The following is a 16734-nucleotide window of genomic DNA, read 5'->3' on the forward strand; positions in this document are numbered from 1 at the left end:
GGGCTCATACAACTCTTATCACAATCCATACACACATCAATGTGTAAAGCGCATTTGTACATTCATTGCCCTCTTCAGTCTCAAAACATTTCCTCTCCACTTAAGCCCCCGGCATTAGGTCCTCATTTTCCCCCTCCCTCCCTGCTCCCCCCTCCCTCATGAGCCCTTGATAATTTATAAATTATTATTTTGTCATCTCTTGCCTTGTCCGACGTCTCCCTTCACCCACTTTTTTGTAATAGCCTTATAGGACAGAGTAGATGTCCCAGACGGTAAAAAGAGCACCCTAAGGAACAGTGTAAATCTGAAAGCAGGCGGTTTCGTTCCTCTCCTGTGGAGTGGCTGGTGGGGGTTGAACTGCTGACCTTAATGGTTAGCCCCCCAGCTCTGAACTATATCACCAGGTCTCCTTTTCCCATCACAGTGGGGAGAATGTCATCTGACCTTTCAGGATGATATAGTTACTGTAGGTAATGTCTGTAAAATGTTTAGCACAGTGCCTAGAACACATGAATAAACAATTGACGGAAGTAGTTTTTGTTAACAGTTACTGTTAGGTGCTCTTGAAGCAAGTTCAAGGCATAGGGACCCCACGGGACAGTAACCCTGGCACATAGGGTTTCTCCCTGGAGCCACAGAGTTGGTTGCAACCAGCAACCTTTGGGTTAGAAGCCTAGTGCTTACACTGTTACGCCACTGGGGCTCCTCGGAGGGGTACGCTGAGGGACTTTGTGACCTCTTGCTGCTTCGTTAGAAGGACTCATGTGAAATTGGCTTTCCTGTCATTCATACCAGTGATTCACACTAGGTGTGAATCTGCCATCACTGGGAAATAAGGCCATTCTCAAATGTGGAGTTTAGTTTAAATGCTCGCAGTTTACACGTCTATCTACTACTTGGTGTCACTACCTGTTTTTCTCATTTTCAGTCTAGGAATTACGGGGTTTTTTTTTAGCACGATTGCTTTTCAACACCTGTGAAACTTGATAGAATATATTTTCATTTGCTATTTTTACATTATAAGTTTTGTTGTACTGTTTATCTTAAAGTGCTGTAATAATTTTATCAGTATTATACTTAGAGCAGCGGTTATCAACCTGTGGGTCACGACCCCTTTGGGGGCCGAATGACCCTTTCACGGAGGTCGCCCAATTATTCATAACAGTAGTAAAATGACAGTTATGAAGTAGCAACAAAAATAATTTTCTGGTGGGGGGGCAATCACCACCACATGAAGAACTGTATTAGAGAGTCACGGCATTAGGAAGGTTGAGAACCACTGATTTAGAAGATTAACATTTGTTGGCTTTGTTTTTATGTGGCTTTGCTTTGAATGTTCCCCTTGTGCATTATTGTTCACAACCCATAGTTTCAAATTCCGTAGCAGGGTATATATTTTGTGATCTTGGAAAAATTCATTAACCTCATGCACTGACTTTTGGTCATGTAGGGATTCTTTAAAAACATAGATTTAGGAGATCCAAAGGTTGTTGTTTTAACTTCTGATTGATTTTATGTTACCCCCTGATCCTTTTGTATGGTTGTATCTCTAATACAAGGAGACTTCAAAAAGTTCATGGAAAATGGAATAAGAAGACCATGGAATTTTTCTATGGTTTTAAAGTTCTTGTGCCCCATTACTATGTGTCCGAGAGAATAGTTATGTCATGTACTATACTATTGCAGAGAAAAATGTGCATTTTTGCAACTATTATTCCTAAAAGTAGAAAGACGAGGCTTTCTACTCCAAGTTCTGTAAGGTCGCTATGAGTTGGCATCAACTGGATGGCAATGAGTTTGGTTTGGGGGTATTCCTAAAGGAGAAAATATTTTCCTAAAAGTCCTTTGAACCACATTCAATAAATATTTCATGCCAATAAGAAGACCATTTTCTTATTGGGGGGTATACATATAGGCAATATTTCCCTTCATATGAAAAGACTGTTTTAATGGTAAGTAAGCAAGTGACTATTAAAATGTCATATTCTACTCCATTGGTTTATTATATTTATGAGAATGACTTGTAAAAAAAAAAAGTTCAACTTTTTCTAATTTTCCAAATTTCAGGGAGAAACACATCTTATCTTTCCTAAAAAAGCGTCAGTGGAGCAGCTGCAGAAAATCCGTGACCTGATTGCCCTAGAGAGAAGCAGCAGATTGGATGGATCAAATAACAACCCCAAAGTGGAGTTATCTCAGCAGCCCGCATCCAGCACCCAGCTGCCCGCAGCGCCATCATCAGATCCTGTTGGGTTAATGCAGCACCCAGGGAACAGTCAGGGGCAGCCACCAACCCCGCTGTCTGTACCAACGGTAATGCACAGTTACGTCTTCCTCCAGAGTTTGAAACAGCAATCACTTTGGAATATGTTATCACTTACTCCTGAGTTCATGCCCCACTTTTTCATCATTCTCAAAGCGCTACACATCCAAACTGCCTCGCTGTTTAAGAAAATGACAAATTTGTAACTCAAGTGGGGAAAAATGACATTCTCTTCTATTATGTATTTCTAAAGTGGTGCAGGCTTTTGTTTAATTTATTATTTATAAGTGTACCTGTTGCCTTGTTTCTAAATCACTGATACAAGTTAGCACACGTCTTGAACTCTGGTAGTGTAATGGGTTAATAAGCATTTGGCTGCAACCACCTGGTTGGCTGTTTAAACTCACCAGCCACTCCACTGGAGAAAGATGAGCCCATCTCTTCGCATAGAGTTTCAGTCCGGAGACCTTGGGAAACAGTTCTGTTTTGCCAGATAGTGTCTCTGGTTGTGGGAATTGACTGGAGAACAATGGGTTGGTTTTCTGTTAGCCTTAAAGTAATGGACTTGCCGGCACCAAAGTCATCTTCTCAAAGGACAAATTAGACCTCCTTTACTACATTGGCACTTGTACCCGCTGCCATCCACCATGGGTTACTCTTTCCAGTTGAGCTAAGTGCAAGGTAAATGAGGCATTGATATTCTGATAGTGGATGCTAGCACCTAGTGAAGTTTAGCTGTTCATGTACACCAAGCAGAATGAATGCACCTTCGGGTCACTTCCTACTCAGAATGATGCATGGGACAGAATAGACCGTCCCTGTGAGTTTCTGAGGAGGTCAATCTTTACAGGAGCAGAGCGACTCATTTTTCTCCCATGGAGAAGCTGGTGGGTTCAAATTGGTGACCTGGCTGTTAGTGGCCTAACACGTACCTCGCTTTGCCCCCCGGTTCCCTTTATCATTCACTGAACTGTACTGTTAAGGACATGAAATCAAACTTTTGATGCCTTGCAATCATTTTTGGAACACCTCCGTGGTCGTGTTGTTGTTCGGGGCCATGGGGTCAGTTCCGACTCACAGCTCCCCTCTGCACAACAGAACGAAGCGCGGCCAGTCCCGGGCCACCTTCGTGAGTGCTGCCGGGCTGAGCCCGTTGCAGAGCCCCCGTGTCAGCCCATCTTGTCTAAACCATCTCTTAAATCTCCAGCTTTATCTTCTGCTGAGTCTCCGTAGTCACAGCTTTGAAGCTGTTACTGAAGCCATGATACTAACTAGTTTTATGAGAAGGCACAAAAACATCTTGTTTTATAAAATAACTTGTTTGAACCAAGTAACTTGTTAGTGTTTTGGCTCAGGAAATCCATTCACATTCTTTGTGAATCGTTGGCTTCCTTTGAAATGTTGTCAGTCATCAAAAAAGCCTCACACATGCCAGTAAAAACAAATGCCACTCTGTTGCCAAAGCAATTTAGAGTTTAGAACGAAAATAAAATAGTTTTCTCAAAGATTTTTACTCTTTAGTTGTTAATGTATAATTAGCTCTTATTATACTAGTCTTTGAGATAGAATATCTTTTTCTGTATTTCTTAAAGGGGTTGAAAGAAATTATAATAAATCTTGTTCTTTTTTTAATAGCCAATTTTTGATCATCTGTGAATCACTTGAATACACAGTTTTAAAAAACAGATTAAATTTGCACCATTACTAGTTACTGTATTGCAGTACTTAATGGTTACAACCTCTGATGTGTATGTTTTCAGTGGTAAACTAATTAAAAATGAAAATGAACCAAAGATTTTAAAAACAAACAAAACATTTAACTTGGATATAAACTCGTTAAATCCTAAACCACTGGTCACAATATTTTTCTGGTTCAGAAATGTAAAACAAGGTGTTACTCATTGATATTGAAGTTTACCTGTAATCTTTTTCTTACAGGAAATGAAACTCAAAAAAATGATGATGCAGGTTGTTAGAAAGTTATTTGGGGAAGTTTTGTTCTATTCGGCATACAGAATTTACTCGTGTAGCTAAAGGGATAGGCTTATGCGTTTTTTCTTTCAGTAAGGACATTCGAAGTGCAAGTAACCAAGGCTGCATTTCTGTTTTGGTATCTCATGTCCGCTTTTGGCCTCTAGCGGAGTTTTTGTAAAAAACGGGGGCTTCCTATCCACATCCTACCAGGCTGTTCAACAAATCGTGTCAGAATCTTAGTCCAGTTTTAAACTGTTGTCTTTATTGTGAGCCACGTGCAGTCTTTCTTATTATATGTTGACTGAGATACAACACAGTTAAAGCAAAAGAATTGCTATTTTGTCATTCTGTTGAAGAGATCTAGAATGAAGCAAGAAAACGAACCAGCAAAGCTGTTAATTATTTGCTGGAGTCGCCGTGACTGTGACTAGCTTGGGTCAGTCCAAGCATGCCAGAGGCGTCTCTTCAATCAATAGCAATTCAGAAGTGTGGTGGCTTTAGGCAGGAAAGTAGGTTTTATATTGACTGCGGTCATCGATACTATGAGCGTAAGTCAAAAAGTATTCCTATCCAAGTTTCCCTTTTTAAATGCATGTCTTTATTCCAAATAAAACATGTAAACACGTCTCTCTGATCGGTACTGGCTGAAGGCAAGTTATCTACATAATAGATTTACCTTATTCTCAGTTAGGGTGCCTTCGGGGGGATGGGAGGAGGGAGGATGTTTTTTGTGCCATGGAAATTGAAGTAAGGGCTCATGTAAATCGTTAGCAACTGAAGCGGACCTCTTCCCAAATCAGCAAAACTTTGCAACAAATGCACCTGAATGCTGCTCCAAATCAAGCAATAGGTTGGAGATGAATCAAGCATCTTAAGGAGGGTTGGGAAGACCTCAAAGATGAGCCAGCTTGTGACTGCCACTGCCTTCTGGGAGCCGTGTGGGAGAAAGGAGGGGAGGAGAAGGTCTCTAACATAGTGTATACACGTTCTTGCTCAGCGTAGGCCCCTTGCGTGCAGCCGTGTTTCAGGTCCTCCCTTTACAAGCTCCTTGTGTTGTTACTCTTTGGAGAAAAGGACTTGCCTTCTTCTGAGAGGTGGAAAGTGAGCAATCTGCCTGCTGTGCTGAATGGATAAGGGATCTGGGGCTGTGCACTCATTCTTAAATATACTTCCAAGCAATCTTCTTATTTTGGGCGCCCCTTCACCCGTATCTCAGAGGTACCACCTGTTCCTGAGGAGAGTTTGTGTTCTAAATCAGGCTGATTTTCAGCTTTCAGCATGGCTGGTACACACCAACAACCCAAAGCAAACCGACTGCCATCAGGTTGATGGCACCCTGTCAAAACTCCCCCTTTATTGTTGTCTTTTCTCTCCTTTTCTTGTGACTCATACCTGTGAAGGATATGCCTTTGCTTTCATTTAAGTAAACCCTAGGATTTGGGATGAGAATGGAGCTACAGCTGTATGCATTTTAAATGGAGTCTTTAGCAACTCGAGGTTAGAAGTGGTTATTTTGTGGGTTACAAAGACCGATTTATGGAACAAAGAGCAGAGTAGATTTGTCACTTGAGGCATTAAACCTGTCACGTAGCAAGTGAGTGTGCCTATCTAGCTGTGTGTGTCCTAAAAACATTGCAACAGACCGCAACATGGTCTTCCATTGGAAATTCAAGATTTTAGCATTCGTTTTCTTCCTGCTGACCAGAATACCCAGAGAGGTACTTCTCAGTTTCTGGCCCTTAGTTTCTGTTAGCATTGCATTTTCAGTTTTGTATGGCAAAGGTTACCTTAGTGCTATGAGTTGCTGTTCACTATCATTAGAAAAGCAGGTGCTCTTGAGCTGACTGACTCACGGCCACCCCACGTGTATTAGAGGAGAACTGTGTTCCGCAGGATTCTCCATGGCTAATTTTTCACAAGTACATTGCCAGGCCTTGTGACCCTTCAATGCTTTGGGTTCCCTTGGTGTTGATTAGTAGGAAGTCCATTGTTTCCCATAGACTTTCCTTCTCAGTGACCCCTGCTTGTCGTTTTGGGGTATGGGATATGGGTAGGGAAATGCTGGGAGTTTTCTCACAAAGACCCCGAGCTGTTAATTGCATCTCTGAGATTCTTCTGCTCTGGTGCTCACTGCTCTCCCCGTCTCTCTATTCCATTGGCTGGTATCCTTCTGCTGCCCTGAGGTTACCACCTAAAGACTACGGCCATGCTGTGTCAGCCTCCTTTGGCTCAAGCCAAGTGCCCTGCACCTCTTTCTGCTCTCTTTCAAAGAGTGTTCCCATCACAGAGCTATTGGAGCCACATTAAAAAGGCAGCCCTTTCCTTTTCTTCCCAGGGCAGGTGGAAGTCATTAGGGAAAGCCTCTTGAGGAACACTGGACCCACCTTTCAAACTTTACTGGAATTTCTGTTAGTAATTTTTAGTGGGAAAAGTATAGCCAGAGGTCACATTCATAAACTCTCCGATATAAAAGAAACAATTCCATTTCATAATTGAAATAGTCTCTTTGGCACTCGTCTTTATAACACGTCTCTTTTAATTTTTTTTTAATGCTGAAAAAACTTTATGGGAATATTTCAGGCCCTGGTTAACAGTAGGTGATGTCTCAGAAGAAAGAGTGTTTGTGGGTGGGGCAGTTGCTAGATAGAGAAAACAATTGATAGTCCCCTATGGTGCCTAATAAAAGAAATATAACAAAAATGTAAAGGATATTACAGTTTTGTTGTTAAATTTACTTCCTTCTCTAACTTTGTACTTATTGCACATACAACTGCTTAACATTTAAGGATTTTTTTTTTAATAGCAGTGGTTTTCTCAAGTCATTTTGACCATCTGTACCTATTTTTGTAAATAAAGTTTTATTGAAGCACATCCATTCTCTATATTTTCTATGGCTGCTTTTATACCACAGCAACAGAGACTAAGTAGCCTGCAAAACCTGAGTGAGTTTTTTTTTAATTCTTATCCAAAAACATTTTAAAATAGGGTTCGTTTTTATATTCAGAGTAATAAATAAGCAGTTTGCCTAAACTTAGTGGTGATTCTGCAGTGTGCCTTCTCCTCCTAATGTGGCTTTCTTCACCTGTGCCTTGATTCTGTTTTCATAAGCGCTTGCTGTTCACTTGGTATGAACAGGCCACATTTCCCAATAGCTGTGTGTTAGCCTAGGTTCCACCCTCACACGATGAGGTTCTCCGTTTTATTCATTCCAAAATCATCTTAATCATTTTCCTTACCCGATGAGTTCATGGGATCTTATGATGATGTTGCTATGGATAGCTGCCAGTGAATCCGTTCCCAGCCATAGTGGCCCTCTGCACACAGAAGAAAACACTGCCCAGACCTTTGCCACCCTCACAATGGTTTCTTTACTTGAGCCCTTGTTTTAGCCATTGGGCCAGTTTGTCTTTTTGAAGGCCTTCCCCCGTTTCACTGCCCACTACTTTACTAAGCATGGTATCCTTCTCAGACTGCTTTCTACTGACAACACGCACAAAGTATGTGAGACAGTCTTGCCTTCCTTGCCTCTGAGGAGCACTCAGGCTGTACTGCTTCCAAGACAGATTTGTTTGTCCTTTCAGCAATCCATAGTACTCCCAATATTTTTCACCAGCACCACAATTCAAATGTGTCAGTTCTTCTAGCTTCCTTACTTGATGTCCAATTTTCACAAGAATATGATGTGATTGAAAATACCGTGGTTCAGGCCAGGGCCCACCATAGAACTCAAAAGCAACACCCTTGCTTTTCAACACGAAATTTCAAGATCTCTCGTGATTACACAGTGCAACATATTGTTTGATCTCTTGACTGCTGCTTCCATGAGCATTGATTGTGGATCCAGGCAAGACAAAATCCTTGAGAACTTCAATCTTTTCTCCATTTATCATGTTGATATCTACTGGTCCACTTTTGAGGATTTTAGTCTTCTTTACATTGAGCTCTAATCCATACTGAAGGTTGCTTTTCTTGATCTTCATCAGCAAGTGCTTCAAGTCCTCCTCACTTTAAGCAGACCAGGTTGTTTGCTTATCATCCGCTTACCCCAGGTTGTTAATAAGCCTTCCTCCAATCCTGATGCTGCATTCTTCTTCATAGAATCCAGCTTCTTTCATTATTTGCTCAGCATTCAGATTGAACAAATATGGAGAGAGGATACAGCCCTGATTGCACACCTTTCCTGATTGTAAACCATTCAGTATTCCCTCTTGATCCATGTACAGTTTCCACGTGAGCACACTGAAGTGTTCTGGAAATTCTTGTCAAATTCTTCTCATAGTTTCTTATGATTCACACAATCAAATGCCTTGGCATAGTCAAGAAAACATCTCTCTGGTATTTTCAGCTTTCAGCTAAGATCCATCTGATGATGTCCATCTTTCAGCTAAGATCCATCAGCGATGATGTCCCTTGTATCTTTTCCTCTTGTGAATCCAGCCTGAACCTCTGGCAGCTTCCTGTCAATATGTCAGTGTAACTGCTCCAGCCATTGTTGGATGATCTTCAGCAAAATTTCCTTGCATGTAATATCAATGATACAGTTCTGTAATTTGAGCATTGTGTTGGGCACTTTTCTTTGGAATGAATACATATACACATCTCTTCCAATCAGTTGGTCGTGTAGCTGTCTTCCAGATTTCCTGTCATGAGTAAGTGCTGGCAGAGCCTCATCGGCCTGTTGAAACATTTCACTTGGTATCTTATCAGTTCCTGGAGACTTGCTTTTGGCTAATGCTTTCAGTGCAGCTTGAACCTTTTTTTTTAGCATTATTGGCTCTTTCTCATATCCTGTTTCCTGAAATGTTGAATGTTGATTAGTTCTTTTTGATACAGTGACTGTATTCTTTCCATCTTCTTTTGATGCTTCCTGCATCATTCAGTATTTTGTCCATAGAACATTTTCAGTATTGCATCTTGAGGCTTGAATTTTTCTTTAGTTCTTTCAATTTATGGTATGCTGACCCTTTTGGTTTTCTAGGTCTTTGCACATTTCGTTATTACATTTTACTTTGTCTTCTCAAGCTGACCTTGGAGAGTCTCTACTCAGTTCTTTGCCTTCAGCATTTCTTGTGTTTGCCCTAGCTACTCTGTAATTTAAGAGCAAGTTTCCGTCTCTTTTGACATGCACACTGACCTTTTCTTTCTTTCCTCTGTTGAATAATCTTTTGCATTCTTCGTGTATGATGGGTATTCTTGGTGCCCTCCCACAGATTGTTAGGTCTTCTGTCATTAGTGTTCAGTGCATCAAATCTGTTCTGGAGATGTTCTTGAAATTCAGGTGGGAAAAATGCAAGGTCATATTTTGGCTCTCTTGGACTTGTTTGTAATTTATTCAGCTTCAGCCTGAATGTACATCTGAGCAATTGGTGGTCTATTCCAAAGTCAGCTTCTGGCCTGGTTTTAGCTGCTGATAATAGACCTTTGTCATGGTCTCTTCCCACAGATGACTTGCTGAAGTCTTAACAAGTTTCTCAAAGTTGTGATCTAAAGGATAGAGTAGTCAGATTGCACCAAAGTTTAAAACCAGCTGGTTTCATGCCTCTGTCGCTGATGCCAAAAACCAAATTTTATAACATGGATCGGTACACAGTATTATTAAATTATCTATTAATTTTTATGAAGTCTTTTGAATTTGCTTGTTATGCTTGATAAATGTTTAGTGTTCCTAATGGAAATGAAACCTTTGCATATACCCTTTTCCTTTTGAAAGCACATTTGAAACAGCAAGAATGGTTTTTCAATGACATAGAACCTCAGAATGTGAGAAAAAATGTTTCCAATTTTGCAACTTTGTCTAGATTGAGAGGGTGTGATTCTAAAACACAGTTTGTTTCAACTAAGCATTTGGCAATTATTACATAGTTGACTAAATGTATCCTTTTATTTTGTCTGCGGACTACTTATTGAATATGTATAAACTTCTTAAGATTTTTCATCAACTCATATTAGATATTAATGTCTATTGTGGTTATAGGTATGTACTTAAAGGAATGATCATTTGAGGATATTCTATTGAAATAATAATGTAAGCATTTTAAAACAATGATATATAGTGATATAAGATAGTTTAGTTATAAATTAATCTTATTATAAACTAAACATAAGATAACTTCTCATTCTGGATCTAAGTGTAATCTTTTTAAAAGAAGTTGATAATTTAACACAAGATGTAAATGTATGATGTCTTGGACTATTAAAAGTAAATATGTTTTTAAAATTAAAGTAAATATATCTATATATAGTTTAATAGGGAGTAACTTAAATTATGACACATCCGTATTGGCATACTTAACATCCAATAATCATGATGATGTCTATTTTGACATAATGAGAATTATTATACAGAATAAAGTAAACTAAAAATTCCAAGAAATTAAACATGTTGCATGTATGTGTGTGATAGTTTCATTTTTCTTATTAAATGCACGTGTACATATATTTATTTCATAAGGTCTAGAAAGCTGTACATAGATATTTTAACCATACTTTCCTATGAATGGTGAAGTTACAGATAATTCAATATTATTTGTACCATTCACTATTTTCTAAAATTTATCCATATACTTTTGTAAGTAGAAAGGAGGTAATTTTCAAGAGCTCAGTTTATTGGAGTCACAACTTGGTGAAAACTCTCAAAGAATGAATGCGTTTGGAACAAGTTCTAAATGTAAAAGCCAAATCATACTTTATCCAAAAAGATGAGCGGAGGAAGGGCAGAGGTTGCATAAAGATAGGAAGGGGGCTGGGCACACAGGTTTGGGAAACCTTGGTCTTTTACTCAGGGAGTAAATTTGCTAATCCAACTCTTGTTGGTTATGTCTCATGATTAGTCAAAAGCTAAACATTGTGCTTTTTTTCTTATAAAGAATCTTAAATAATCTCACATCAGAAACCAAACTAATTGGAAGGATGATTAGTAAAGAAATCAAAAGAAAAACTGCTTTGATATAAAACAGATTTCACATTATAAACTTCCATTTGTACTCCAGATAACTTTTACTCTCTCAGGCAATTAACTGCTGCTTTATGTAGCATTAATACATGGTTACCCAGCTGCTGTAATGTGCATGCAATCAGCAACCATCTATTTTTATAACTAAGTTTTTTTTGCGCTGTGCCAATGCATATGTAAAGAAATAAGGCAAGAAAATAAACTTTATTGTTAAGATCATTTAAGTGCCATTAAAACCACAATGATCATGGTAAATCCCAGATTGCAAAGCATTAAATTGAAAATAAAAATTCTCTGAGATTGTTACCCTCTCTGTTAGTGAAAATCTGTATTTTTTAAAAAATGAGAATGATTTGAAATAATAAAAAGGCATTTTATTTTTTTAAATTTCTAATCAGAGTCTAGTAAAGTGTGTTCCTCTCTGTGGCAAATTCTCTGAATTTCTCATCACTGACTATTCATCAAATATCTTTATTCATTTGTTGAATCTCTCATGCCTTCTCTTGGTGGAACAAATGTGCTGTTTGCTAATAAAGACCAGGCCCTCCCTGGGCTGTGAATCTCTTCTAGTCTGTCCCTTTCAGGCTGCTAGATCAACTGTGTACTCTCTCGAATCTCCTTTATTATTGGGGGTCCTCAGTGGCATTTATACCATTCTCTAGACCAGTTTTCGTCTAAGGTTGGACCACTGGTGTCAGGATAATCTGGAGATAGAGATTTCAGGACATGACCCCCAACTCGCTGAATCAGAATGGCAGAGAAAGAGGACTTGGGAGTCTGTGTGTTAGCAAGCAGATGACTATTTGAGGACCTTTCCCCAGGGTTGCTCCTGTCAGAAACAACACAGTGTATATCCAACTGTTTTCTGTAATGATTGACCCAAAACCCTTTCCTGCTTTGTATATCCATCCTGTGGCTCCTCTACCCTGGGTGTTTTGTTTTAACTTTGTGTTAACTCTCTCTGAAGGACGTGTTGCTGTGATACAGTTCTTTAATCTATTTGCACCTGCCTTTCCTTGTAAAGGAATTTCTTATACTTTCTGATCCTCTTTGAGCCCTGATGGCTCATTGGGTTATGCATTGGGCTGCTAACCACAAGGTCAGCAATTGGACACCACCAGTTGTTTCCAAGGGGAAAACTAGGCTTCCTCCTAGAAACCCACAGGGGAAGTTCTACCCTGATCTGTAGTGTTGCTATGAGTCGGAATTAGCTCTGCGGCACTGGATTTTGTTTTGATAGTACTGTTTACTAATGCCATCAAGCTGATTCCAACTCATAGTGGCAGAATAGGGTAGAACTTCTCTGTATGGTTTCCAAAACTGTCAAGGCTTACAGGAGCCAATAACCTCATCATTCTCCTGCAAAGTCGTTGGTGGATTTGAACAGCCAACCTTTCAGCTACCACCCCAACATACACTTAACCCATTGTACCACTAGGGGTCCTTAATGCCTAGACTTTAAACATTATTACTTTTTCAGTGATTTGAAGTGCCAGGGGATGACAAGTTCATTTCTTAGAGCAATATCTTGATCTAAGCTCTGGTCAACAATTCAGCATAGCCTTATATTATCTTCTATAATATAATATACTCATCTACAGAAGGTAAAAATAGGTGCGCCTGTTTCTTAATGCTAATGTTATCAAAGTGTTGTATAATGATTATGTTTCATTGAATTGATACAACTCATAGGTATCATAGAACCACAATTTTTTATAAGTTATTTTTGTAATACATGGATAAAAGCTAATTTCAGTCATTTTTTTTTCTATTAGGTTACTGCTAATTCATCCATTCTAAAAATGCTTCAGTCCAACATTCAGCATGTGCTGATCTATGAGAACCTTCTTCTCCAGCAGAAAGCATTGGCTTGTATTCCGGTCCTCGAACTGAGAAGGAGATCGCAAGAGAAGCTATCTAGAGCTAGAAAATTGGATAAAGGTAGTGACTTTACATAATCATGCTTTGCTGCCTGCATCACTGCTAAAGAAAGGGGAACATGGAAATAGTACCTACTGTTGTAGTCAGTGCCTGTCCCGTTTCTGCTCTCTCCGCACTTGTCAACATGGCTCGGTTGCAAAGAGCAAAGAGTTCTACAAAAATCAGTGTTCTGTGAAAATCAGGGTCTTATGCAAATGAAGGATAACTACATTATAACTGCTGAGTTCCAATATTATGTAACTTCCAAACCATGAGAATCACGGCCCAGCCAAGTTAGCTGTTAAGACCAGCATTATATTCACCACACACTTCGGTGTTTGTTCCTGCCAGATGTATTTTGTTCTTGCTTAGAAGAGCGATTATGGTCATAAATGAAAAAATGTCAGAGAAGAAGATAGTAGATATGTGAGGAGTTGTGGTACTTGAATTTTTAAGAAATAGAATATATTTTATTGTGTATCCATTAGACACATAAACTTATTTTAAATTTTTATTAAACTTTTTGTACCAGCAAATGTATATTCATTCATTGTTAAATGTTTTCGAGGATAGTAATCCACAAAATGTCCCCCCAAAACCCATAGTGCCTCATATGATAGAACTGCCCTATAGGGTTTTCAAGGCTGTAAATCATTGCAAGAGTTGACGGCCACTCCTTTCTCAATCAGAGTGGCTGGTGGGTTCAAACCACCAGAATTTCAGATTGCAGCTGAACCCTGTAATAACCATTGCCCCTTCCGGACCCCTTCCATGAAAGATAGCATGGCCGTGTTGGTGAACCTTTGCTTTCAGTGCAAGTCGGATAAATATGGTCTTCAAAAGTAATCATATACCTAGACCATTTACTATAGTTGGTTAATAGAGGGGTACTTATTTACTGATTAAGAGTGTGACTTTGAAACCTACTTCCTGGGTCTAAATTCGGCTCTGCCCCTTACTATGCATCATTGAACCAATGCATACAATCCTGGGGTTACAAGCATCCAACTCATGTACAACCTGTCGTTAAGAATTAAGCCCCGTAAAATGCCCCAAAACAATTCCCAGATCCTTGAATAAGTGAACCTGAATATCAGCCAGGCTGGCACAATAAACTATCTCACTCGTGTATAAGCTGAGTTTTTCAGCACATTTTTAATGCAGCTTTTGTGGTAAAATTAGGAGCCTTGGCTGATATTCAGGTTCACTTATACAAGTAGATATGGTACCTTATTATTATAAATGGTCTTAAAAGTTTAATTGTTAAGTTTGTTCCCTCTATAGCATTTTTTTTATTTTTCTGTAATTGCTTTGTCTGTTATATTACTTCTCAATACCGTATTCTCTGGGTGGTTACTTATGTTACAGTGTTGTTAGGTGCCTTCAAGTCGGTCTGACTCGTACTGATGCCACGTACACTAGACCAGACACCGTGACGCCCTCACAAGTGTTGCTGTGCTTGCCCCTGTTATTGAGACCACTGTGACAGTCCATCTCACGGAAGGCTTTCTTTCCTCTTTTTTATTGACCTGCTCCTTTTCCAAGCATGCTGTCTTTCTCCAGGACTAGTCCCTCATGATAACATGTCCAAAGGACATGGGGTGAAGTTTGCCATCCTTGCTTCTAAGCAGCTTTCCACTGCACTTCTTCCAAGACTGATTTGTTCAATCTTTTGGCAGTCCATAGAATATTCGTTATTCTTAACAACAGCATAACCCAAAGGCATGGATTCATGTTCCATATTCTTCATAGCACCAAAATTCAAAGGTATGAATAAGCTTTCCTTATTTGTTTCCCACTTTCCAGCATGCATGTGGGAACGATTGGAAATCCCCTGGCTTAGGTCTGGCACACCTTAGTTCTCAAAGTGACATCTTTGTGTTTTAGTACTTTTAAGAGGTCTTTTGCAGCATATTTTCCCAATGCAACATGCTATTTGAATTTTTTTACTGCTACTTCCATGATCATTCATTGTAGATAGCCAAGTAAAATAAATTCTTAACAGCTTCAATCATTTTCCCATTTATTGTAATGTTACCTGTTGGTTCAGTTGTGACGATTTTACTTTTATTTATATTGAGTTTTAATCCATTCTGAAGCCTGTTGTCTTCCATCTTCACCAATAAATTATCTTCACTTTCAACAAGCAAGATTGTGTCATTTGTACGTTGCAGGTTGCTAATATGCCTTCCTCCAATCCTGATGCCATGTTCTTGTTCATATAATCCAGCTTTTTGGATTGTTTACTCAGCATTCAGACTGAACAAATATGGCGAAAGGGTAAAACCCGGATGCCCACCTTTGCTGATTTTAAACCATGCGGTATTCTATGTACAGGTTCCACAGGAGCACAATTGTGGATCTGGAATTGCTGTTCTTTTCAGTATTACCCATAATTCATTATGGTCCTCAAAGATTACATTCCTCGCTCTCAATCTAAGTAACATTCAGCCTCTACAACTTGTCAAAATTCCCGTTTCACTCTTCCTGCCAGTTTACGGCTCCAGTAGCTTCTACTTCAGATAAGCAGGTCATGGATAACGTGCTGGACTGTCTCTCCGGGCTCCGTGCTTGTGGTTTGTCCACAAAAAGACATTCCTATTCATTTGTTCATCTTTGTATTGAAAGGACAAAAGTGACAACTTCCAAGTTATGTGTTGGAGCTGAAAGTGGAAGTCCCTTTAAGGGATTGTTTGAATCTATGTATCTTCTTTTTTAACTACTTAACCACTTGTAATGTAGATATTTTGCTGCCCCTTTTATTTTGGAAGATTTATTTTTATACTGTGACATTTCCATGTATTTAATGATGTAGACCTTAGGTTTTCATTTGCAGGTTTGTTATTCAATAGGAAGGTTTGTATATATGATGACTAAGGTTCTGGCCAGTTTCAAAATACCGTGTTCCTGTGATTCCTAGAACCATTGGGGCTAGACCCTGCCGAGGCCACTCTGTATGTAAAATAGGTCCTGCCGTAAGAAGCAGTTGAGCTGCTAAGGGGAATGGAAATATAACAGTGTGAATCAGGGACCAGCAAATCCAGTAAGCACAGTTTAATAATTATTATGTTGCTAAAAGAATAAGTTACAGTGAAAAATATCTCCGAGACAGAAAACTCCTTTTGTGTCCAGTCCACTGTCTCTCTCTTGGCAAATAATCAGGAAATTGTTCAAGGAACGCTGAGTTCACAAATCCTAATACATTTGTGCATGTATCCTCACAGTGGGAATGATCTTGACAGTGCATTGAGAACCATTCAAGTCTATTAGCGCCCCATAAAGTCTGCTGATGGTCCCTGTTGGCACACACACACCCCACCCACCCCCTACCCCCCGCGACCCTACTGCTACCTACTCTAATTAGAAAGGGCAATGCATGTTTTTTTTTAGAAATTTTGGAAATAAAGGAAAGATAAGCCATGATATTCCCATGACATAGGAAGACCAAAGATATATGTGCATATTATTCCCGATTTAAAAATACGAAAGCAATATAGTGGCATGTTAGCTACAAGAGACAAGAAAGTATACAACAGTTTGGTAGAAAACTTGATTTCTGTTTTCCGTCTGAGTCCATTTTGACTCATAGCGACCCTATGAGTTAGGAGTAGAGTTTGGCAAAAAT

At 39.3% G+C, this 16734-nt stretch overlaps 1 protein-coding gene across 1 annotated transcript in view; it reads left to right on the forward strand.

The window, feature by feature from the left end:
- NGLY1 (N-glycanase 1) overlaps positions 1–16734 on the forward strand; it is a 63826-nt gene that overhangs the window by 11036 nt on the left and 36056 nt on the right. The window contains exons 3-4 of the mRNA XM_045297685.1: positions 2068–2313; positions 12965–13130. Coding sequence (XP_045153620.1) covers positions 2068–2313; positions 12965–13130 — 412 coding nt within the window. The remainder of the gene's footprint in view (positions 1–2067; positions 2314–12964; positions 13131–16734) is intronic.

This window comes from Echinops telfairi, unplaced genomic scaffold, assembly GCF_000313985.2.
Source record: "Echinops telfairi isolate 266 unplaced genomic scaffold, ASM31398v2 ScPeMD7_7420;HRSCAF=8458, whole genome shotgun sequence".
Classification (NCBI taxonomy): Eukaryota; Metazoa; Chordata; class Mammalia; order Afrosoricida; family Tenrecidae; genus Echinops; species Echinops telfairi.